The 25,333-nt window shown below is 38.7% G+C and overlaps 2 protein-coding genes across 10 annotated transcripts; one reads left to right on the top strand and one right to left on the bottom strand.

Moving 5' to 3' along the window:
• Positions 1–5,263: 5,263 nt before the first annotated feature.
• LOC113070240 (centrosomal protein of 162 kDa-like) lies at positions 5,264–19,351 on the top strand. Of its 9 annotated transcripts, none has more exons than XR_003279882.1 (13): positions 5,264–5,314; positions 5,394–5,556; positions 11,504–11,593; positions 11,894–12,022; positions 12,592–12,978; positions 14,158–14,866; positions 15,322–15,487; positions 15,605–15,690; positions 15,787–15,883; positions 15,979–16,487; positions 16,670–16,916; positions 18,137–18,235; positions 18,733–19,351. XR_003279882.1 is itself a non-coding variant. In XM_026243465.1 (8 exons), exons 3-7 carry the CDS (start codon positions 11,527–11,529, stop codon positions 14,740–14,742), a joined length of 489 nt encoding a protein of 162 aa, XP_026099250.1. In that variant the 5' UTR covers positions 5,264–5,314; positions 5,394–5,556; positions 11,504–11,526; the 3' UTR covers positions 14,743–14,866; positions 15,200–15,329. The 9 variants fall into 9 exon arrangements, 2 of the variants coding, with proteins under 2 accessions (XP_026099250.1, XP_026099251.1); XR_003279881.1 differs by having other exon boundaries at positions 15,605–15,697; XR_003279884.1 differs by having other exon boundaries at positions 14,729–14,866; positions 15,605–15,883.
• A 663-nt stretch (positions 19,352–20,014) lies between these two features.
• Positions 20,015–23,400, bottom strand: LOC113070239 (melanocortin-2 receptor accessory protein 2A-like). Its single transcript, XM_026243463.1, has 3 exons — positions 23,008–23,400; positions 22,199–22,298; positions 20,015–21,173 (listed from the first exon to the last, which is right to left on the bottom strand). The coding sequence occupies exons 1-3, from the start codon at positions 23,123–23,125 to the stop codon at positions 20,747–20,749; spliced, it is 645 nt and encodes a 214-aa protein (XP_026099248.1). The 5' UTR covers positions 23,126–23,400; the 3' UTR covers positions 20,015–20,746.
• Between the last annotated feature and the right edge of the window lie 1,933 nt (positions 23,401–25,333).

Genomic DNA, 25,333 nt, shown 5'->3' with positions numbered 1-25,333 from the left:
TTCAGCAGTTCTTGAAAGAGCTATTGTTGACAGTCTCTACTTATTGACAGTTTACTGTTTTAATTATGTTTAAGATTGTTTTAAATATGTTTATATTGCAAATTATTGTATAAATCTTCTATATACTGTGCATTAATTGAAAGACAACATACAGTAAAATATTGTTGAGGTCAGTATTAAACCCTATGCTGTTGTGTGTTTATTAACTTTTTTTCCAGTCTGTCACTAATGACTCTTGTCGATTTGGGCACCAGCGTCAGGCGCCCTAGTGTTCTTGACAGCTTGGAAAAGCACCTGTCAAGCCTCTGAAGACGGTCTCAGCGTCTGTGCCCTGGTGGCAGGATGATAATGACATTGAAGAGGCACAGGTGAGTGCTGCTGTTACCTCGGTCAAAAAGGAGCTTAGCTGAATTCTCTTTGGTCTGGGTTTGAAACCCAAAAGTTTACAGTTCACGCCTTGCAAAGTTTCTGAGATCCACTAACAACTTTTTGCCTTTGAGCAAGTCTCCTTATTCCAGATTTCCAGGGGATGCATGCTCTTCTTGTATTGTTTATTGTGAGTATCTTTTAATGGGGGAAGTCGTGCCTAATGGTTAGAGGGTTGGACTCCCAATCGAAGGGTTGTGAGTTCTAGTCTCGGGCCGGATGGAATTGTGGGTGGGGGGAGTGCATGAACAGCTCTCTCTCCACCTTCAATACCATGACTTAGGTGCCCTTGAGCAAGGAATCGAACCCCCAACTGCTCCCCGGGCGCCGCAGCATAAATGGCTGCCCACTGCTCTGGGTGTGTGCTCACTGTGTGTGTGTGTGTTCACTGCTCTGTGTGTGTGCATTTCGGATGGGTTAAATGCAGAGCACAAATTCATACTTGGCTGAATGTCACTTCACTTCACTTCACTCACAAAAGTGTCTAACAATAATACTGGGGGTTTAAGCAACAAATATTGTAATTTAGCATTTGTCCACTTGAGGGCAGCAAGCACAAAGCAGTAGACAAAATAATTTATGCAAAATCAGCTGAAGACTCGGATGTGTCATCACATCAGGGATTCCCAAATGCAGCTATGAACTGCACTGCATTGGTTTCTAAAGAACTTGTTCAATTTATTAATTTTAGTTTTCTGAATTGAATAGTTAATTAGATCTGTTGTTGTTTTATGTTGCTGTTATATAAAGGGTATTATATAACTCAAAATTCTAGATATGAACTGATGCATGTGTTTTTTTTAATATATGTTTAGACCTGATATAATCTGCACCTGTTGTTAGTCATATTGGCAGCCTAATTGCTTCAGCGATGGTGGAGTTGCTGTTTTCTCATTATTCTCAGCTCTTAACAGGCTTGTTTTGTTTTTGGGCGGATTTGGGATTCCCAGCGCCTTTGCATTTGCTTGCATGTTAAATTAACTTTGAATTTAGTCATTTAGCAGATGTTTATATCTAAACTGACTTACAAATGAGGAACATAAAGCAATTTATCATAGGTGCTATCAACACCTAACACAAAATATTGTTGGAAAGTATATTGAATGTCACAAGTGCATTTATATCTAAACAACAGTAAATCAGCGTGGCATAATAGAAATATACCTAAACTAATTATTATAAATTGTTCTGCCATCAATTCCGCCAATTCCAGTGACTAAGGTGTTGTTTACTACATGAACACATTATTTGTTTCTTATTAATTATAAATTATTCTGTTATCCTGAATTTGATGAGTCCTGATATTTTGAGGCTCAGCAATAGCTTTGTATATCCTCCAATGCATCTAGTTTTCTGTTACACAAGTTTTGTATAGACAATGTTCTGTCTCAGCAGTAAACAGCAAGTATTGTCTGATGAATAGCAATATTTAGTTTTAGTTCACTTTTCCTTTAACTTCTGAAGTGCTGTTCACAGTGTAATTTGCTGTTATTACTGTTCAGCGTTTCAATGGATGAAAACGTCTGTCCCGCAGGGACATCAAGCTGTAGTAATCCTCTCTTTCTTTGTATCTGACATAATCATCCTGTCTGTGCTTTCTCTTTTTTTATCCTGCTTTTTTCTTTTTTCATCACTTCTGCAGAAAAAGCCACTAAATGCCATTTTGCTAAAATTAAAAAATCACAAGCTATGAACATCCAGACAGAGAAAAAAGCCCTCAATTGCGTACATTTTATTAATCATAAATCAGTGATGTACATTAAGGTGGAGTGTGTTTTTTGTGTGATTTTTTGTCGCAAATAACATAATTGCAATTCATATATATATATATATATATATATATATATATATATATATATATATATATATGTATATATGTCGTGCATTTTATTCACACCTGAAAACAACTAATCTAGATTAGCAAGCTAAAGCCTCAAGTGTCATTTTGATTTTACTGATTGTTGTATGACTTTTAAAGTCTTATTTGGTAGCACTACCTGTTTTATGAACTTCTTTCGTGTTTGTTTTTTCTTCCTTTGTTCAGTCCTACAAGCCCTTGATAGGGTGAGCCAGCTGTCCAATCAGAGGTCATCCCCTAACATAAGTCCTGAACATGATGCAGTAGATGAGATCGTAGCTACTCTTTAGAAGAGCAAAGGATCTCAAGAGGAAGACCCTCACTGTGCACCAACTCCAGCACCTGATAACTATTCCAGTACATCAGAACACAAGAGTCCCATTCGCACTGGTTACGATGATTGTCTGTGGAAAGCAATGCTAGTGATTCAGTAAACAGATAAGATGGTATCTTTTGGTGTCTTTAGATTGTTTATTTAGATTCTAACATGTTTGTGGAGGTGTACTTAACATTGTTGTTATTTGTTTTTATTCATAATTTAGTCGAATGCATCATTCTGTGCAATAATAAAGCACAGCAGACAGGGGTGTTGTTTTGGTTATATGTAATTGTAGCTGCAGTGTTACAGCACCAGTTGTTGCTGTAAACATATCCTTTGAATTTTGCCTGTTTGTAGAACATGTACTGTGCCAGTTAGTAATTTCTATGAACTCTAGTTAATTGAATATGTGCTGCTCAGAATGATAATGTGCCACGCAGAGGGCCAGTATATCAAACAGCGGATTTAGCCATAATAATGTCCTTCTATTTTTAAAGAAGTCTGATAAACTGTGTAGACATTCTTTTATATGTTTTGGCCATTTGGAATTCTCCGAAATGCACGTCACTGAGTTGCATCTATTCAGTGGCTAGTGATACAAAAGGCTGTTCTGGATAGTTTGATTTATCTGAAGTGTAACGAAAAGACAATAACATTTATGGTATGTGGCACTTTTTGCCAGGCAAGCCTTAACATGAAACCCGCAGGGCAAGCGGAAAAGAGGCAGGCCAAGAAACACATGGCGTCGAGAACTGGAGGCAGATATAAAGAACATGAATATTACCTGGAACCAACTAGAGAAGAGACCCCAGGACAGAGACTCTTGGAGATCCCTAATTGGCGGCCTAATTGCCCGCAAAAGGTAAAGAAGTACGGCACTATTTATAAACAAAGCCTGGTTGTGGGATAAATGGCCTATTAATACTGTACAACATTCATTGACCTCGTGAGAGATGGTCATTAACTGGAAAGTCCGTTCCCTGTAGTCTCTTGAGGAAGCCGACCATGCCATTAAGTGGCGAAGAACACGCCGAAGGAGCTATTCCTTGCGAGGATGAAAGGGAATAGATGACCAAGTTCATATTTCAGTAGAGACAGTCTTGAGACTGGAAGGTCAGTGCTCTATTAACTATATGTCATAACATTTATCAATCACTACTCTTTTGTTTGAACTGCACCATCTGTAATTGCTTCTTTAAAGATTCCTGTGATGATGTCTGGTATGGTACCCAGTGCAGGTGCTCTAGGGCTGGACACATTGGATGAGGATGAGAATGCCAGGTTTTATCCAACCTGAAGAAAGCTGTGACTTAGAGCCTAATGGATTGCATGAAATGCTTTTAGTGAAGGAGTATTTGCATATGTCCCTTTCTTTAGATTTAGTTTCACTGTGTTCTTTTCAGAGGAGAAGAAATGGATTCAATACATGAGGAAGAACAGGGAAAGAATAAAGACTCTGCTGGTAAGAGGCATAGAGAATAAGAATTTGAAAGGGTTGTGTTTTGTTGTTATTGCTTTCTAAAGCACTAAAACACCCGTATATTGCTTCTATGTCAGCATCTCCTGCACCATAGTGAAGATTTTGAGAAAATAGGCCAGTGAGAAAAGTGAAGAGGTGCTTCAAAAGAAGGTGAATATAAATTTTCAATGCACTTAATGTGCCCTGCCTTAAAAACTGGTGAATTTAATAATGCATGGAAACAAATGCAGGTCTATCCTGTATTTTGCATCATATGCTGGGTGAAAAATATAGAGTTAATATTAAGCAATATTTAAAGAGTGCTGGACAGTTAATTAAAATATAAACAAAACAAATATTTTCAACTATGACAAAATTGCTTTCAACAATAAAACCCGCAAAAGAACACAATTTAATGGTGCAATAAGTAAATTATATAACATATTTTCGGACTAAAAGTTGCACCTGAGTATAAGTCGCATCAGTCCAAAATTACGTCATGACGTGGAAAAAAAACATATATAAGTCGCACTGGACTATAAGTCGCAATTTATTTAGACCCCAAGAACCAAGAGAAAAACAGCCGGTGATTTTTTTCTTGGTTCAATTCTCTTTGTTCATGTCAAATTAATTTTGGATAAATAAGTCGCACCTGACTATAAGTCGCAGGACCAGCCAAACTATGAAAAAAGTGTATTCTACATTGGATCAGTCTCATTGGGGGGCTGCTGGGGGACTTTAGTAGAAAAAAAATGTGATTTTTTTTATTACTACATTTAAAGTTTTAGGTAGAGAAAAAAAATTACAAAAATTATATATATATATATAATATATATATAGCACATGCTATTTTGAATTTCAGGTCCTGGTTTTAGGAATCAAATATTCCAAACTAATTTGCACACCTTAAAAGGTGTGCCCTAAACCTAAACCTGTAAAAAAAATAAAATAAACATAAATATCTAAGGCCCTAATTTTAGAAATTTCCTGGTCTTCTTCTTTTCAGAAACCTGAAAAGACATCAGATGCTGGCCAAAAGGTAAACAGCAGATTACAATTTAAAATGCATAATTTTTTGAATGTTCAGATCAGGAGGTGAAATGCTGTTCTTACTGTATGTCCCAGTGTCACTGCATGACTCTCTAAATTCCACGGATGGAGCATTGCCTTCTGCAGTTCCCAGTGTGGCAACGAGGAAAGAAAAAGTGACCCAACACCAAGCAAACAGAGACAACTGCACTGGAACCTACAGGTTTGAGAGCCTGTTTACATTGTTAAGGTAAACTTCCAACAAGTGATTTGACAACATTCTCTCCTCCATATCTTGAAAGTTCAGTGGTACGTTCAGAGTGGAGGGAGTGAGCCTGAGACGCTGCAGGAGGCGTCAGGCAGCTCAGCAGCTCAGCAGGGGAGTGTGAGGACAAACAAGCGGAGGGCAGCAGGACTCCTCTCTCTCTCTCTCTACACTTCAACCTGCCTCCACAGTGGAGTCAGGTCAGACTCAGCACCTAGCTCATTGTTGCCAGTCACTGTCAGCATGTCTGCACTTTAAACCTTTTGATTTGCAGCTTTTCCACCACAAATGTTCAAGTTGGGCTTGAAACTGAAGAATGTGTCCGGCTAGCTGGCTCTAAACAAATCTATTTTGGGCGAGGATGTCACGACTATTTTTTCCTGAAATCTCGCTATAGGTCTGTCACTGAATGTAGGAGGTGACAGACTAAACTCCTAACTCTGGCATTTCTTTCTTTTTTCCTCTCACAAGTTTTGGTGTGCCTCGCTTTTGGTAGCAAATCCATGTAAAGCTTGCCAAAGTAAGAACAGAAGTTATTTTGTAAATATTTAGCGCGAAAGAGCTATAAATTATGGCATTATTAAGATCAGCGACATTAGAAGCACTATTTCTAAATTTAAGGTCACATTAATACTTTTAAAGAAAGGAAAGCATTTCATTGATCTAAAAGTGAGAGTAAAGATATTTGCAATTTTAGAAAACATCAAATAAATGCTGTTCTTTTGAACTTTTTAATTTCTTAATCCTAAAATGAGTATCATGGATTGCACAAAAACATTAAGCAGCACAACTGTTTTCAACATTAATAATAAAAAATTATATTTTTGAGCACCAATTCAGTGTATTAAAAGGATTAGAAATACTAATTTCCTGAGGTGAAAAAGATGGCGCCTGTGTGTTTGGCTTGCCGTCTGCAGCTCTCGTGTTTTCTTCTCTTTCTGTCTGAGGTGTCGTTTACCTGCTGTACGCGGCTGGTGTACGCCCGTCAAGCTCTCCTAGACATCCGCATCTCCGTTGGGGATTCATACGCGAACTTTCACTACGCGAACTTTCACACCGTGGACGTGGAATGCCCACTTCACAAACCATACGAGCCTCCCCAAACTATCTTCCTGCACGATATCTGCCGGTGGCCGCTAAACACTGTGCGGAGAAAGCGAAGGAGGAAACGAGGTTGCCGCGGAGGTTACATGACGAAACTGAAAGCTTATTTACAAGCTGACATTTCGTTTGGACGCAGATCTGTAGCATGGCACCCGCGGGACGCGGTTTACCGATGTCTTCGTCCTGTTTTCCCTCTACATCTGAGTCTTGCCACTCAGGTTGATCTCCGCAGTGTTGGCCGACGTGCCCGGCGGAACGGAGTAAATCACGAAAATCTGCGCTCATTGAGAAAAGCGCCGTCATCTCACGTGTCTATTCCTCCACCTAAGTTGGCGCTAATAAACGCCCGCTCCGTGGTGAATAAGACCTTTTTATTAAACGACTTCTACTCATCACACAACTTGGATTTTATGTTCATCACAGAATCATGGATAAAGGTCGGTGATTTAACTCCCTTATCAGATCTGGTTCCAGCAAACTGTACATTTTTTAACTCTCCTCGTCCTAATGGACGCGGGGGTGGGATTTTAACTATTTTAAATAACTCTCTCTCCTCACGCTGCCGGCTGGTCCCTGCAACGGCCTTCCCCACCTTTGAAACTCAGCTTCTCCACCTAGATTGGAATGGTCCCATCTGTATTGGGGTGATATACCGCCCTCCACTCTTCACTAAGGATTTTATACTCCAATTCACTGAGTTCATTGGCAACATTGCCACAAATTATGATCGCTTCCTTTTGTTGGGCGACTTCAATATTCATGTCTGCTGTCTTTCAAACTCCCTGTCGCAGGAGTTTCTTGACTTAATAGATGCTTTTAACCTACTGCAGTGGGTCAAAAACTCTACCCACACTCAGGGCCACACACTGGACCTTGTGTTATCTTATGGGATTAATGTCACTGATATTGTTATCTCTGATTTTCCTCTCTCTGATCACAAGCCTATTTTATTCTCACTGTCTCTTCTGGAGCTTTCTCAACCCACTACTGATCCTGTTATGTCACGGTTCTATTCTCCTCAGTTCAACACAAACTTCGACTTGTGCTTTACTGAGTTATGCTCTCACTGGCACTTGGACCAACCTTTATCTGACCTGGATGCAGATCAGCATCTTAGCCTTTTAAATTCTGCCTGGCTTAAAGTAGCAAACGTGACTGCTCCTCTTAAGCCTCACAAACCCAAACCAAAATCAGATATGTGGCAAAATTCTGACACTCGTCTCCAAAGACAAACATGTAGAAAGGCCGAACGCAAATGGAAACGGGACAGGCTAAGTGTCTCCTTCCGCATGTTCAAAGACTCTCTTACAGCTTACCAGAACACTGCTAAATCAGCTAAAGCTGCATACTTCTCAAACTTAATTGAATCCAATCACTCTAACCCTAAGGTCTTGTTTTCTGTCATTCATTCTGTTTTAAACCCATCTGCTAAATTGTCTGTTGCCTCAGATGCTCTATGTGAAGACTTCCAGAGATTTTTTATTAACAAAATCACTACATTAAGGACCAGTATCTGCCCTAAATTAACTCTCCCCCCTATTAGGCCACGTACCTCCTGTGTTTGGGAGGCTTTTGTTCCCATTAACCTCCAGACACTGAAGGATGTGAGCGCTAAGCTCAAACCTTCATTCTGCCCAAATGATATCATTCACCCGAGATTTTTAAAATTAATCACAAACACGGTGGGTCCAGGTATGGTATCCCTTATTAACAAGTGTCTAAGCACTGGATCTGTTCCGGCCAATCTTAAAGTGGCTACGGTCACTCCTTTGCTCAAGAAGCCTTCACTGGATCCTTCTGTTTTAAAAAATTACCGGCCCATCTCTGTCCTACCTTTCATTTCCAAGTTATTAGAGAAAATCGTGTTGGATCAGTTCCAACACTTTTTGTCAAATAACTGTATATATGAGGTCTTTCAATCTGGGTTTAGGACTGCCCACAGCACTGAGTCCGCTCTCCTGCGAGTGCTAAATGACATTTATCTCTCCACTGACTGTGGAGACACTGTGGTTCTAGTTCTCCTAGATCTGTCGGCGGCTTTTGACACCGTTGACCACCCTACTCTGCTAGCTAGACTGGAGACGTGGGTGGGCATAAAAGGCTCTGTCCTGTCATGGTTCCAGTCTTACCTTACTGACAGAAAGTTTTTAGTAAAAATGGGAAACTTTTCCAGCTCCATGGCACCCCTGAGATGTGGTCTTCCACAGGGCTCTATTTTGGCTCCCTCTCTATTTTCTCTTTACATGCTACCGTTGGGCACAATTTTTAGGAAACACTGTGTATCTTTTCACTTTTATGCAGACGACACCCAAATTTACATTCCAATCAAGCGCAATAATCCTGCAGCACTAAACTCTCTTCATCTATGCTTAGAGGAGGTGAAGGCATGGCTAGCTCAAAATTTCCTATCCCTTAATGATGATAAGACCGAGGTCATTGTTTTCAGCCCGAGTGAAAGGTCCCAGTTCACATGCCCACACTTGGGAGGTCTATCTCCCTTTAAATCTACAGAAGTGCGGAACTTAGGTGTTCTTGTTGACCAGTCTTTAAAGTTTGATAAACACATCTCATCTGTAGTCAGTTCTGGTTTCTACCAACTTCGCTTACTATCTAAAATCAAAGGCTTTCTCACTCCAATAACTCTGGAAATGGCGGTTCATGCTTTCATCACGTGTCGACTGGATTATTGCAACTCACTATATTGCGGTATATCAGATTCTCAAATCTCCCGTCTTCAGTTAGTCCAAAATGCGGCAGCCAGACTCATCCATAATTGTCGCAAATATGACCATATCTCTCCCATCCTCAGATCTTTACATTGGTTACCAGTCCGGCAGAGAATAGATTTCAAAATTCTTCTCTTTGTCTTCAAATCTTTACACAACCTAGCACCAGTTTTATCTCTCTGAACTTATTCATCCGTACATTCCGTCCAGAAGTCTCAGATCCCACGACCAGGCACTGCTGGTAGTCCCTCGTGTCAGACTTAAGCGTAGAGGGGAGCGTGCTTTTGCGGTGGCAGGGCCTTGTCTGTGGAACACCATGCCTCTAGAGATCAGAACTGCTCCCAACCTCCCTGTTTTTAAGTCTCTGGTCAAAACATATCTATTCTCGTTAGCATATTGATTACTTATCTTAGACTGTTCTTATTATTATTATTATTTTTTTTTTTTCTACATTTGCTTCTTGATTTTATAATTAATCTTAGCTTAGTTGTTCTCTATGTGTGTTTTTCTGCTTTTATTCTTATATGCTTGTTCTGTAAAGCACTTTGGTCTGTCTTGTGTGGCTGTTTAAATGTGCTATATAAATAAATGAACTTGAACTTGAACTTGAACTTGATTTGTAAACAATGATGTGACATTGAAAACTGGAGTAATGGCTGCTGAAATTCCAGACAGAGTAGGATGGATTCATAACGTCATCCATTTTTTTATTATAACATATAATAACTTCATCCCTGCTATGACTCTTTCTCATTTTGTTAGTTATTTGAAGGGGTCATATGATGTGATTTCAATTCAAATTTTCCTTTCTCCTTGGAGGGTTACAAGCTTTTGGTACATAAAGAAGATCTTTAAAGTAGCAAAACCTAAAGTCTCAAACCCAAAGAGATATTCTTTATGAAAGTTAAGACTCATCCACGCCCCCTTAAAACAGCTCATTTAAACCCGCCCCCACATGTTTACGTAATGATGTGGGAAGATTTGCATAAGGCCAACCAAATGTTCACGCAAAGAAACAATGCATAACCTTTGATTCTCGCTGTTGCCTTTGGCGCCATTGTCGTGGAGGCACTGTTTTGTGTTTGGCCTTCCAAAAGAGGATACAACTAGAATCAGTGTTTAAGTTGTATTTACAACACTGTTTCAGAACAGTTCAACCCAAATATTGAGAAGTGTGCTGCACATTTTATGGAGGACTGTTTCCTGATCCTGGTAGACAAGACTACACTGCAATGCTTGTTGTTTGTCGTTTCTCCAATCACAAATGCAGACATGGTTTTATGTTTACGCAGCGCGATGCATGCAACGCGTAATAACAACGTATAAATCATTTTATTCCATAATTATGTCCCCACTGGATGCAACGAATGGCTCGTTTGCAATGGGTTTTATTGTTTTTGTCTTGTAGCGCCTGTGTTCTGACTGGGACACCAATCCCAGTATAGCAAGGGTCGTAACATTTCCGTCACACGCTTGAGGTGTTCTGCCAATCACCACGCACTTGATAGCTGGCCAATCAGTGTACACCTTGCTTTTTTAGAACGATAAGCTTTGTAAAAATCAACGTGTTTCAGAAAGGCGGTGGAATAGTAGAGAAACAATAATGTACAGTATGTGGAAAATAATGTGTTTGTTTTTTACCTTAAACCACATAAACACATTTCATTACACCAATTACACCAAATAATGTTCTTTTAAGCAACATCAAATGACCCCTTTATGTAAATTTAGGTGAACCCCAAACAGAAGCTTACAATTTCACCATGGATGACAGTCAAAATCTGTGATAAATGGCTTTGCATTTGCTGAGGATGTGTGTATATGAACAACATGATAGTATGTCGGTGCTTCAGTGTGAGAGACAGCTTATTAGTTACTACCAAGGCCCAGAGAGTCACGGCCATGCACTCCAAAGCCCTATGATTCTAAATAAAGCCTACAACGGAAAACTGGCTAGAGTGTGACTTCAGCCATAGTGACATTTTTGGTCACCAGGCTCTCACTTATGCAACCCCGATTTACCCACTGCTGAGGAATTGATGCGGCCGATTGGACCAGACTCTGGATTCACACATGACTTCTCTCTCTAGCCCTTAACTAGTTACCTTCACACACTATGAGTCACATATTCTCATTTCAGCAGCTTTAGAACTATTTGTCTTACAGTGAGGCTCTGCCTCAAGGCAGTGAGAATCATAGTCCATTAAGGATGACTTCAGACGAGATCCCTTTCAGTTTTGCGAATGAGGGCTGTGGAGGGGGAAATGCAGCTAGTCTTAAAGGACATAAACATCCAGCCTCTCTTCAATACACTCAGAAGAGCATCGCTGAGGAGATCAAATGGCTAATGCAGGAACAGGACATCTCCTCTGGGGAACTACCTCCTGTCAAACCCAAGAAGCACCAGGTTAGAGACACTGCTATTATGAGTCATTTGCCTCATGAATTTAATCCATAAATTAGATCCTGTAATTTCTGGGGTTTTGAGAAATGAAAATAGAAAAATAGATGCACCTACTCTGCAAAGTAAATGACGTATAATTTAACTACTTGGCTTCTTTATTCACATAAAATTTAATAATCACATAATGAAGATTATAATGGAATATTAACCTCTCTTTCTCAGGTTCCTGCCAGAACCAATATGATTGCATCAGCTTACTCTTGTACAATGGTGATGATTCACATCTTACTCCTGTTCCATCAGCAAAGGACAGAATACCTGAGAGCAGGCCATTACCCAGAGCAACCGCACCCAGCAGAACTCCCCATCTCCTCCAACACAGAGGAAAGCTCAGAACTAAAACAAAACATAAAGGCAGTCAAACACTCAAAGGTACCTGGGTTAACTTCACCAAAACTGTCATGTTCAACCCCAAACTTAAAAGATATACAAAAAAATGTATATAAATAATAATTTAATCCAAACTAAATTCTGCATATGTGAAATTACTTTTATATTTTTATTATCATTTATTTGATAAAATTGTATTAAATGTTCATGACAGGTGACATAGCTTAAATACAGAAAAGAAAAGAAAAACGTGTTAATTAAATGCAAACTTTTATATATAAGTATATACTAGGGCTGTCAGTCATTTAGCCAGTTAATTACTGTACCTCAAATTTAGATGCATTAATAAATTCAATCACCAAAATAAATAATTATTCAATTATTACATTTATTATTATATATTACAGTAATGAGAATTTAGGGGGGAAATAATATAAAAGATAATCTAATAAATAGTCTCAATTGTTATAAAACATTTAATGAAAAAATTATATTAAATGGATTTTCTTTTTTCTTGAATTTTTTTCGGGTAAAGATGACTTTTTAATTCACAGCCATATTTGCTTGGTTGGTAATAAATGGTCCTCTTTACTTTTTTGCATGTATTGCAGGTTAAGACACAAGTTTAAGACTAAGCAGTGAACTGGTTGCATCCTTGCAGTCCTTTGTTACATTCCCACAGCATCGGGTTGAAGCTAGCAGTCTACAGGATAACATCACTCCTCGAGCAGACAGGAACACACCCATAGCAATGACAGGAATCAGAGCATTGGTTCAAATCCCCAGGCTCACTAACTTCCTGTTCTGTTCGTCTGTCAGCATCAGGTGATTCAAGCGAAGATGGATGGTGGTTTGACCTTTCAGCAGGAGCGCTCATCACTGGAGTGCTTCCTTCTGCAGCTCGCACAAAAAGAGAGAGAGCTGCATCTAAGGGAAGAACAATTACGAGAGGTGCAAAATCAAGACCTTGCAGCCCTCACAGAGTGTTAAAGAGCAAGGTGAGTCCCTGTTTATCTGTAAAACTTACATAATATATTCAGAAATGTAAAATATATATATTAGAAAGTTTTGTTCTTTGGGGAATCAATTTCCTAGGCTCTACATCACCGGTGGGTAATTTTGTGTGTTCAGACTTTGAACGACCCTAGGGATCTGTCCGTTTTACTACTTTATAAATGCTGCTGACAGAGAACTTAAAAAACACTCAAGTTCATCTATTTTCATGGCCTATTTATCCAGCCTTAAAGCACATATGAACTTATTTCTTGTTAAAAGTCAATACCTCTCCTTTATGTGAATGTGGGGAAATTTGTATGTTTGCCACAATAAGTGCGTTTGGTAAAAAGGAAAGTATCTCCTTGCGGGTGTATGCTTTGATAAATCAATCATAACATCTACAGCAAACATATATATGTGGCTGCTCTGCCTATGGTGTGTGTGTGTTCACTGCTGTGTGTGTGTGTGCATTTGAATGGGTTAAATGCAGAGCACAAATTCATAGTATGGGTCACCATGTCACTTCACACTTCACTATATTTGGTAGGGTTTTTATGCACTAGCAAAACCCCTAAATGCAGCCTTGGATTCATCAGTAAATTAACTTAAAACAGGACATGGGGGCATGCAGCATTTTATTACCCCATCTGGTGAAATATGTTGACAATGATTATTGACAACAGATATAAGAAAGAGTTGATTTGTGACTTATATGTGTTGTTGTCAAATGGTACCATAAATGTATTTAAAGGACAAATGGGCCTGGAATATCCTGAGGTTAAGGGCACAATGGAGATGATTCACAGCTCACTCCTTAATGAGCCACTTAAACTACACCATGTGACCTTAAATTGTTAAATAACCACCTAGTCTTTTTTTATCTAATCAGGCTTATTTAAGATAATCATAACCATTATTTACTTTAATTGTTCACTTTACATAATTGTAATTCAGAATTAAAAATAAAACTAAAGCATGAACTTAAAGGCCATTTTCTCCACAACCTTGGTATTGCCAGTGCATTGCTCTACTGTTTAAGATACAGAAATGCACTTTCTAATGCAGCAGTGCATTATGTAAATGCTCCATACTTTACAAGTTATCTCTCTTGGGAGGTTTTCTGAATATGATCTGAGAGAACCACAAGCTATGTTCATATAACTCAAAATGTTTTTTGGCAGGTTACCAGCTTCAAAGGAGGTGATGAAATTGTTCCTCCAGATTTAGAATAAGGAGAGTATAAATGTTTTCATCTTTCTTTGTGTGAAATAAACCTGACATTTTTTCCTGCCATAAAAAAAAAAAAACACTTAAATCATTAATCATAATTATTTTCATTACAGTTAGCTGCCATAGTGAAATCATTGTGATATACAGCCATATTAAACTGTAACTAAATGTTTTTTTCACTACAAAAACAGTTGTTACACAAACACATAATGACTGGTTGTTTTGTAAGCAGTTCATTTACATGAACCTGTCTAAATGAACCGGCTTAATGAATTGGACTTACCAAAGCTATTTAAGATTGACTGAGAGGAAGATAGCATATATGTAGCAATGTAGCAAAAAAAGAAAAATTGCGTTGAATAGAAGAAGAAAAAAATGTAACCATTTCCATGCTTTGAAAAATAAATTTTAGTTAGTAGTTTTGGTATGTAGTTACTGCATCCAGTAACCTTTGCAGACTCTGCCTAAAATCTGAGCAAGCAATTCATCCCAGTTCTGAACTGTTCAGTTCTAATTCTATAGCTACACCATGCTGAGGAGGCCAGTAACATATGAAAGTGGACTTTTGGTGAAGCTTGGGACCCTGTGACTTAAGTGAAACTCAAGCTGATAGAGAAAGAGATGAAGAAACAGGAGATTCTGATTCAGGGTTACCATCAGGTAAGTCACTCTCTCTCTGTCTCTGCTCATTTTTTCACATCCATTAGAATGAAGCATGCTGAAACAAGGCCCTTGTGACATGCATTCATTATATATAGGTTTCATTTTCTTATCCCTTTTCCTGGATTTTTCTTATGGTGAGGTCTTACAAATGTCAGTGAATGGTACAATACAAAACTCAATCATTCTCTCATTTTTTAGAATCATTTTATGGCATTTCAGTATAATGAGGCATGTAATTAAACACACTTCTTTTAAAATGACACTATTACCTCTATTACTGGAATTTAGAATAACGATGATCATTACTTCTCTCATTTCCTGTAATTACAGAAGAACTCATGGCCTTTCCAGAAACCAAATCCAATTAATTCTTATCTGGAACCATATTCAGTGTAATACATGCACTGAATATATTTGCATTTTGGTCATTAGTATTCATATGCTCCAAATAGGTTCGGCGTAAAAACACGTCTGAAACTTCTTTCTAATGATTTTAACAATAAAGGAGAATGAGAAGCTTTATCTGCAAATGAAAGCGCTCCAAGCTCAAAGCAAACAAAACGAGGAGGCTTTGTTCATGGAGAACCAGAAACTTCTCACTGAGCTGGCCTTCACCAGGTCAGTGCTCTAAAAGTGTGTTGGTAGAGTGATATAATACATATCACAGCGGGGTTTTACTATTCATGCTGTTCTTTGCAGCAGCTGTTATAAAAGCAATGCATACTCAATTCCCAGGGACCAACTGAACATGAAGATTATTCAAAGAACCATCGGAGGGAGAAGCATTTCTGACCAAAGCTTCAACATTGCAGAGTTGACCAGTCAGCAGTACATAATATTATCAGTTCTGTTCCCAAAATCTAATAAGCCACATTTTAAATGCACTCATCTCCTGATACAAAAGTTTTTGAATGTAGAAAAAGGAGCAGCGACTGCAAGACAAGATCCGCTGGCTAAAACAAGCCCTGCATGTAGACATGGAGATGGTGAGGAAAGGGCGGGACTCTACATCAGGTAGAACTTCAGTTTTGGAAGTGTTATGCGTTAGTCCATTTTCAGTGATGTAATTGTCATCTAGATGCCAACAATAATCTGGATGTATCTGCCAGGTGATAAAGGTTTCGAACTAAAGATGCTCCAGGAGAAACATCGGGAGGAAGTCACAGAGCTGAAGAAGAGACTGTAGTGGTATGCTGAGAACCAGGAACTACTAGACAAAGATGCAGCCAGACTCTGAGCTGCCACCGCTGAGAAGGTGGAAAAGCTAAAAATGGAGGTCAGCAGGAGGGCCAATGAGCAACAAAGAAAGGCAAAAGAGAGAACGAGCGAAGCTAAAAGAACCCAGACCTGGAACAACGGGTCAGACACAGCCTCTCCACATATTTTTGTTGTCTCATTCTGCAGGTACTGCTCATTCGGGGCACGTTCTTTTTGTGTTCTATTTCCTGAGGTGGAATTATCCAACCGTGTCTGTGAGTAACAGACCATCTGCCTGGATAGTCAGCTTTCCAAGCACTTTCTGCTTGCCACATCCTCTTCATGTTACAACTCATTTCTTAGACAGATATGGATCATCTGGAGGACTAAATTAGTAGCTTTGTATACAACTGGCTCAACGGTTAGTGTACTCTCACTATTCTCTTTGAGTCGTGTTGTTCATGTAGGTTTCGAGCCTGGCTTGCAATATTTCCCAAACCATTCAAATATTCCTGTTTCTGTCTACTGTATCTATCCAATAATTAAATAATACTATAAATAATCATGAATTGATTTCACTCATGTTCCCATTTCCTGTCTCAGCTCAAACAGATGGAAGAGCTCTTGAGACGCAGTCATCCAAACTCCCTGCCATCCCTGATCTTGCTGCTTCTTCTACCGGCACAGAAAATAATGGATAAGATGTTTGTCCCCCAACTGCCCCTCATTCCAACCAGACAGCAGCTCTGTGGAGAGACATGTCCATCAATTGGTGGCGGAGCTAGAAGGCTGCAATGAAGCAGCCACACGCAGGCTCAGAACCATGGAACAACAGTATCACAGAATCAAAGTACTCATTTCAGATTCAGTATTGAATAGAGCAAAAGGAATTTAGTTTAAAAGCACTGACTGTTCAGTCAAAAGTACAATATATAGGATCAAAACAAGTATGAACTATTGGGACATGCCTAACCTGATTTTACCAAGTGAGACATGTTCCTGGGACAACATCGTTGTTGACCCTGGAACAACATTGTGATTAACCAATCAGATTTGAAGAACCAGTTTATAGATTTTGTGAAGTTTATGCTTAAAATCAGTGTTTGGTGCTTGTACATCAGTGTCATTCATCTATCATTTCCTCTGATTTTAGGGATTACTCATGGTTAAGGTTAGGTTTAGGTGTAGGGATATGGTTAAGAATATATTTTTGGAGTAAAATGTTGTTCCAGGGTCAACAAAATATGTTTACCTAGGAACACATCGGACTTGGCAAAATCAGGACGTGCTTGGGACATGGTGCCCCAGAGCCAACGGACTGAAGGACACTGTTTCCGTTCTTAATTAGTAATGGAAAAAAACACTCAAACTACTTCTCTTTTTTTCCAAGCATGTTTTTTACCAGAGCTCACAGGTGGATCCATCTATTTCTGGCAAATAAGTTTGCAGAGAAAATTAGGTTTCTATTTAAAGTCCCAAGTGGACAGGGCTTTGAGTGTGCTGTAAGAATGGCATAATTTCTCTAATTTCTAAACCCCGCTGTTTGTCCATATGAATGGTGGAAATAGAAACTGCCATGAGAACGGCATATAAGACCTGGCGATAAATTGCATAATTACTATGTATCTGCTGATTTAAACTACTGTTCAAAGGTTCAGGGACATTACCCAAGCGGCATTTGGGCACAGCCAAAAAAACTTTCCCGGCTACCCAAGATGAGTAAGACTACCAAAATGTCTCAATTCAGAAGCAGAATTCTGAGCAGCTAACTTCGGTCAAGGCTTGGCATCATAAAGAGATTGAACACCTTTTGGCTTGCCATGCCCTTGAGCATTCCTCCTCCTCTGTCACTGAACTCACCAATCAAGTGAACACACAGGAGGTCGGTCACTCCAACAGTTCTGTTTATATGGCTTTGCACATCAATTTGGTGCTAATTGTTGCCTTGGCATGGTACTCGAAACATCAGGCCAGGGGTTTGTTTGCTAAGAATAAATTTGCATAATTCTAAGTCACTTTGGATAAAGGCTGTATGTAATGAATCTTTGAATTCTGAATTTCTCTATGCAGATCACAGTGCAGCATTTACAGGGGCTAGTAAAGGAGCTCCAGAGAGCCAAAGATGCTCTGGCTGTGTCTAAGATCAGAGAGGAAACCCTGCAAAATCAGGTAGTGAGACTTTGTAGTGATCACTTTGTTTCCATCTTTCTCTCTATTATTTCCTGTTATGTGTATGCCAATAGCTCTCTAAGCTTCTGGAAGAGGTGAAACAGGCCAAAGAAGCTCACAGTCCTGATCTTAGACACTTCACTAGCCTGAAGCAGAAGATTCAGCTTTGTCATCACAGCAATAAATAACATATCAAAACATACAACATTTTACAATATTACTGTATTTTAGGTAGATAAATGCAGCCTTGATGCACATAAGTGATTTCTGTAAAAGAAGAAAAAAACTAAAAATTCTGTCTGACCCGAAACTTCTTAATGTGTACTAATACAGTATCTTATAGTTTCACACACATGGACTGTAAACAGTAAGCGCACGTCTAGTTTTCTGGTGATGTACAGTATATATAGTTGTTTATAATGGATCTCAACGGCAGTCTGTTGATTGACATCCTCTGCACTATTATCGAGTACACTGCTGTCATGTGCCGTTTCCAGGTTATTGCAGACACAAGGCGGGTGGTGGAACAGGAGCAGCCGGGTGAGGTGAAGCGCTGGAAGAGACTCGCTGTAGTCAGTCCCGTCCATGAACACAGCCACACATACCTGCCCCTCCGATCCTGAGCTGTGTTTGCGCCTCTCAGAACAGTCCAGGATGTGCGCATACATATTTCTATGACTCTGGCTAGCAGAATTCCTGTGACAGCACTAATCATTGTTCGGCTAATTTTGTGGAAATATTTATAATTATGTATTGTAAAGATTATTTCATTATTGTCAAGGAACATGCAGGGTGTGTAACATCAAATTTGGCATTAGTAATTGCAGCACATATCCCAATGTTATTTTGTATTAAAGTTAATTATTATTTGGACATTAGGTCCCGTTTTTCTGCTTCATTGATTTTACACCATCCGCTTGAGCAGAATCCAGAAAACCTGAACAAACAGCAGTAAAATTGTTGTTGATACACCACCCACATAAGAGTTATAAAAAATGTTGGATTAAAAAGCTCAACCTAAAAGTACGTTTACACAACAAATACTGCAGACGTCATTATTTATTGCCCGCCTTAGTGCTGGGCTCAAAGGACATGGTCTGAATGCTAATAAACTACTAAAAGAACATAAATTACATGAGTGGCTGGAGATGGTGCTGCTGTGTTGTGTGATTGATAAGAGCTGACCAGCATGCATCACTGTTTATAAACACCAAGGTCCTGACATAATAGAATTTATTTGAGCACATATTATACGTTTGAGGAGAGTTCGTGGAGTATAATGCATTTTAAGCGGCAAATTTACTTACATTTGTAAAATCACAAAATAGAAAGTGTATTAGTGATCCTATTAGTGATTAGTGAATAATTATGGGTAATGTAGTAATAATAATAATGTCCTGAGTTTTTAAAGTATTAAAACATTGTATGGGATCAACAAAATTCCACACTATATACTACAATAGTATTTTTAACCTTTTTATATATATATTTATATTTCATAAAGAGATAAGTGGTGCTTTCTCGTGCTAAATGTATCTCCTGAGTGTTCTCAGTGGTTGCCAGGACATTGCCAAGAGTCACTAAGGTTTTCTGAGTAGTTGCTAGGGAGCAACATTCTGAAAAAGTCTCTATAATGTTCTGGACTCTACGTATGGTCCATCAATGTACGTCTATTTGGTTTTTCACCTTTCAAATGTCAGATCAAAAAGTAATAACACATGCTTTCATTGAGATTTATTCTTAGGGTTGGAGATTTATATGAAAGTTTCACCACAAGGAGATTTGCACTCAATTTTATTGGCATAAAGGTGTTCAAATAAACATGAGACAGAACTGAATATTTGATTGCTCTGGCAGTTCAGGCAGCTGTGACAATTACAGAGAGTTAGTATGCAAGTATACTGCAGATATTCTGCAGAAAGCCACTGATTCAGCTTTCAAGTGCAGACAGCGAACTATTTTCTACTCAGGCATTTGCTCACACGACAGGCCTAGAGAACCAGGCAGTGCAATACCAAATTGCTGCAATTTTGCCATTAGGCTACATAAGTACAATGCTGGATTTGAAAAAAAAAAAAAACATCCTCCAACTGCACATCAAGAGATTTTCTTTAATCATGCTGATAGTAGAAATGAAGTATGTCATCAAGACATAGTTCCCACAACCAGAAACAACATCCTTGATTTCATTGTTGTAGTTTTTTCTATAAATATTTAGCTTTTTCTAAACACAGACTTCCCAACAGTCTTTCAGCTTGCTGTCACTGCTGTCAAGAACACATTCGCCAAATCCCATTCGTGCATTCCCATCTTTCTTTTATCTCTAAGACTGACATCATGCATCACTATAGACCCCATGTCAGAAAATAGCTCAGTCTTAAAGCTCAGACTGCGAAAGCAGAGCTTTTGAAGCAAGACACCACCACTCTCCATTTTCAGAGATCATGGGCTGAGTCGAAAACAATAATGATGCCATGATGAGTGCATAAAGGCCATCTTCAAACTGGAGGTTTAGTCAATGATATGATGGGTACAGCGTGGGCGGTCCTCCTCCATTATGATCGGTGGATCGCCCAGTAGTAAATCTTCATCCCCCAATGCAGAGCTCAGTTCTGAGTTCACAAAGTTGGGGATGTTAAAATGCGCCAGGAGCGCCGCCTCTCTTTCTGCTCTGGTCTCCATGACCATGCTTTGCACGACTAGCCCGACCGTTTCCACCTGGTCTCTGGAGGTGCTGCTGCCTGTACATCCGTGGCCAGCACCAGCAGTGGCCCTGCCTCCTTCTCGCTCTTCTTCATTAATGTAACACTGAAAAAAAGACCGGGATTCTTCCAGCAATGGGCGAGAGAGACCTGTCCGGGCATCCACCTCACATCGGCGACCCAGACCCTCGGCGCAGCTTGTGAGACGTATTCGCTTCTCGTAAGGCTCCGCAGCCCTGTGGGATTGAGACAGGAGCGTTGAACTCAAAACCTCATCAGCAGGTTAAAACAGCTTTATTTCCCTTTTCTAACAGAGGTGAAATGAGCATCGTTGCTTCTGGTGTGTGGGAGTACCCTCATCTTATATTACATCCTCCATCTGTGTGTGTGTGTGTGTGTGTGTGTGTGTGTGAGACATATTCCTATCCTCTCTTTTCAATGATCTTGAGTGTAAGAGGTTTCTGCTGGTCTGTGTTAATGGATGACTCACATCTATAGAGCAGTTTAATTAAAAGAGCACTAAACAGACTGTCAGCCCGGCCCCTGAGATACGCACCTGCTCCATTAGACCAGAGGATGGGGACTAATAGTGCTTTACTAATTTAACTGAGTGTAATTATATACAATAAACAATAAACGCAGTTAAAATTATTTGTCCAATACATTTGAATGTACAAAGAGGGCATTACTGAAGACTAATTTGCTTTGAAATTAATTCTGGCTAGCTACCAGAACACAGACAGAGATAATTGGTGTTTTTGTGCATGTGCATGCATATTGGGTGCATTTGTGCACATTAATAAACATGAACATGATTATAGCAGTGCCTATATTTTTATGAAGGTTAAAGTTGCCAGACTTTTCCTGCTGATTGGACCAAGATTTCAGACTGTTGTTGGTTTAATCAAAGTTTCCTGAAAAGATTCTTTGTTGGTCTAAAGGAGTGTTAAATCAGAGACACCGACCTAGCAGAGAACTAATGAGAGTGAGGGAGGCCGCAAACACGCACAAACACTCACACACAGAGCTCTCTCTGAAGCCAAGGATAATGAGACATCTAGGCGGCCAAAGTGCAGGCAGCGGGAAACAGAAAAACCATGCTGGTTCGGTACAGTACATTGTGATTGTGGTGCAGATGTGAGAGAGGTGAACTAACCTATTGGGAATTTACACTGTCTGTACTTTAGTTTAGTCTGTTCTGTCCTTGTTACAAAGCCTGATAAACAACTGGTATTTCACAGATTTTAGAATATATACTTACTCTGGGTGTGGAGCTCCTGTTTTGGTCAGAAGAGTCAGAACAAAAAACATAAAAATGACAAAAACTGCTAGACCCACCCAAAAGCCGATCACGATGGAATCTGCAGGAAGAAACAAATCTGAGTGATGTAAAAATGCAACAGATTTTGTTTTTGTTTGGGTTGTTTTTGCTGTCTCTACTTACATTACGGCGCACAATAGACAATCATGCAAATGTTAATGAAAATATATTTGAAAAATGTATATGTAAATATAATAGTTTATAGCTACACTGTACTGTATATATTATGACATTGAAACAGGAATTATTATTATTATTTATTTTTATTTTTTTTTGCTGTCTCTACTCACATTACAGCACACAGCACTGTAATAGACAATCATGCAAATGTTTATGAAAATATATAAAAAAAATGTATGTGTAAATATAATAGTCTATAGCTACACTGTACTGTATATTATGACATTGAAACAGCAGTGACGTCTCTAGCATGCAACATGCAACCTTGTCAGTTAAAAATCTATAAACAAATATATATATAAATATAGCATGCTAGAGATGACAATGCTGTTTTAATGTCTTAATATATACATTGTAGCTATAAACTATTATATTTACGCATACATTTTAAAATATATTTTCATAAACATTTGCATGATTGTCGATTACCGTGCTGTGTGCCGGATAAAGTTTTTAATGTAAGTATGCTTCTTATAGTATTTTACCATTGTCCCACAGTTAACACAAAGATGACAAACTGGATAAAACACATGAAGCTATAATGGATTAAATGCAGCAAACAGACTTACATCGATGTGCTTTGAGTCCCTCAAAAGACACTGGATCTTCGTCGTCGTAGTATTCGTAGCTCCATTCATAATTGTGATTTGGCATACTAGTGCTGTTTAAATGCTGGAACCTCGGCATCTTAAATCACAGATCAAAACTGATCCCAGCGCTTAGGGGAAAGAAACATCACAGTTTCTGACAGAAGTCAGTGCGCGCGGTCCACGCAACACAATCATCTGCTGCATTAAGAGCTGAGAACACAAGCGGCTGTTTTTACACCGATACTGCCAATGAATTCATCCTTATCCTGCGATCATCTCACGTCTGCGTGCTCCAAGGCAAAAGACAAAGACACAGATGTGGTGTAGGTGGGCGTTCTCTAAGTATCACGGTTACTCGTGAGGTCTTCAGTGGTCTCGAGAGAATGCACTGAATATATAATGAGATCACGCATCTATAACAGTCATCCATCAGCTCGCGTGTGAATGGAGAGATTTCACGAGCCTCTTTCTTTCAGTAATTTACAAATAATAATAATTATTATTGTTATTATTATTTGACATTTATAATAGCTTAGCATTTGTCACACTTTTTAATCATTTTCGGTAGCCTATAGTTTTTACTGTATTTTTTTCTACTCCTACTGTGTGGGCACTAACAGTCTTGGTTGGAAAGACAATATCTATTGCATTTACACTAATATTGTATTTTGAAAAAATACAGTTCATTGAGCATACTTTAGTTTGTGACAACATGCCCCGTTGTGTTACACTATCCATTCAGTTTTTATCTCAAAAGAAAGCTATTGTATCTGAATGTGCGAAATCAGTGTACCTTAAAAACAGAAAATTATTCAAACGGTTCCTGACTTCCGATTCATGGCCGCCATAGTTAGAAGAATAACAAAGTGCAGTAAAGTGCAAAACTATTTGCGTTACGAATTAGTGTGTTTATAATAAAAAATACACTAAATAATTGGTTAGGATAGGCTACTGTACGCTAAAAATAACCGGTGACGAAATACAAATCACGTTACAAATAGACTGCCTGCTCTTGTCTAACATTAAAAACAAGTGAATGTGGGATAAGTTAATTGCCACAAACAAGATGGATGTGGAGTTGGCACAGTTAAACTATTTTAGGCGTTTCAGCAACATTTCCTTTTTAAAGAAATATCAAACAGGAAAAGCAATTAATAGGGTAATATAAATATCAATTTTTTTTTTTATTTTTTTTTTATTTTATTTTTTTTTTTTTTTTTTGCAAAAGAACAAGACATTAGGCTAATAAACAGAGCCGGATTAAATAAATGGACTACACTAGGCAGGCTGCATTTTTTGGGCCCCCCTCCATCGATGTTATTTATGAATTGAAATCTGAAACTTGCCAAAGTTACTAATAAAAGTTAATTCACATTTTACATGGCCTAGTCTTTGGTTACAAATTGGTTGTGTTGTATATTAATCAGTCTATCAGACTATTTTTTGATATTCATTATTTATACGCCATTACAAGGCTCTATTAAATGCTATTAAATTATAGGGAAGTCGTGGCCTAATAGGCGCCGCAGCATAAATGGCTGCCCACTGCTCCGGGTGTGTGTTCACAGTGTGTGTGTGTGTGTGTTCACTGCTCCGGGTGTGTGCACTTCGGATGGGTTAAATGCAGAGCACAAATTCTGAGTATGGGTCACCATACTTGGCTGAATGTCACTTCACTTTCACATTCACTCATCCATTGGGAGTGTCATTGTTAAGGCAGTAGTACCAGTAAATAACCAATAGGTGTCAGTAAACTATGTAAACAGAGCAAATAAGATAAACTTTACCTTTATAAATAAAGATTATCTTATTTGCTCTGTTTACATTTAATCAACACATTCAATTAAGATTTTCTGCAAAATAGCTTACAACAGTGGTTTTCAACCTGTGGGTCGCGGTGGTATTGCAGGGGGGGGGCGCCAATTATAATATTGTTAACATATATAAAAATGTCTAAGTCATAACATAATAACATCATTTCATATATATAATTAAATAACAAAAAATAAATATAAAACTGTAACTTTGCTTCCACTATTCGAGCTGGCTGATTAGTTTAAGAATAAACCACCAATTTATATTTTTCCTGCATATGCTACAGAACAACTAATTCAGACATGAATAAATAGCTGTCAACATGTTTCCTCTTGACCACTTGCTCTGCTGACTGTCTACCGCTGCCGAGCTCTGCCTGGATCTGGTTTTCCCGTTTTGCTGAGCGGTGCAGCCAGAGTTATTTTCTGTTCGTTGCCAGTTCATTCTAGGGCTGTTCGATTAATAGAAATAGTCATAAAATCATAAAATC

This window comes from Carassius auratus, unplaced genomic scaffold (assembly GCF_003368295.1).
Source record: "Carassius auratus strain Wakin unplaced genomic scaffold, ASM336829v1 scaf_tig00003551, whole genome shotgun sequence".
Taxonomy (NCBI): domain Eukaryota; kingdom Metazoa; phylum Chordata; class Actinopteri; order Cypriniformes; family Cyprinidae; genus Carassius; species Carassius auratus.
Note: the sequence above shows the minus strand (reverse complement) of the source record. Positions and strands in the feature narration are given on the sequence as shown.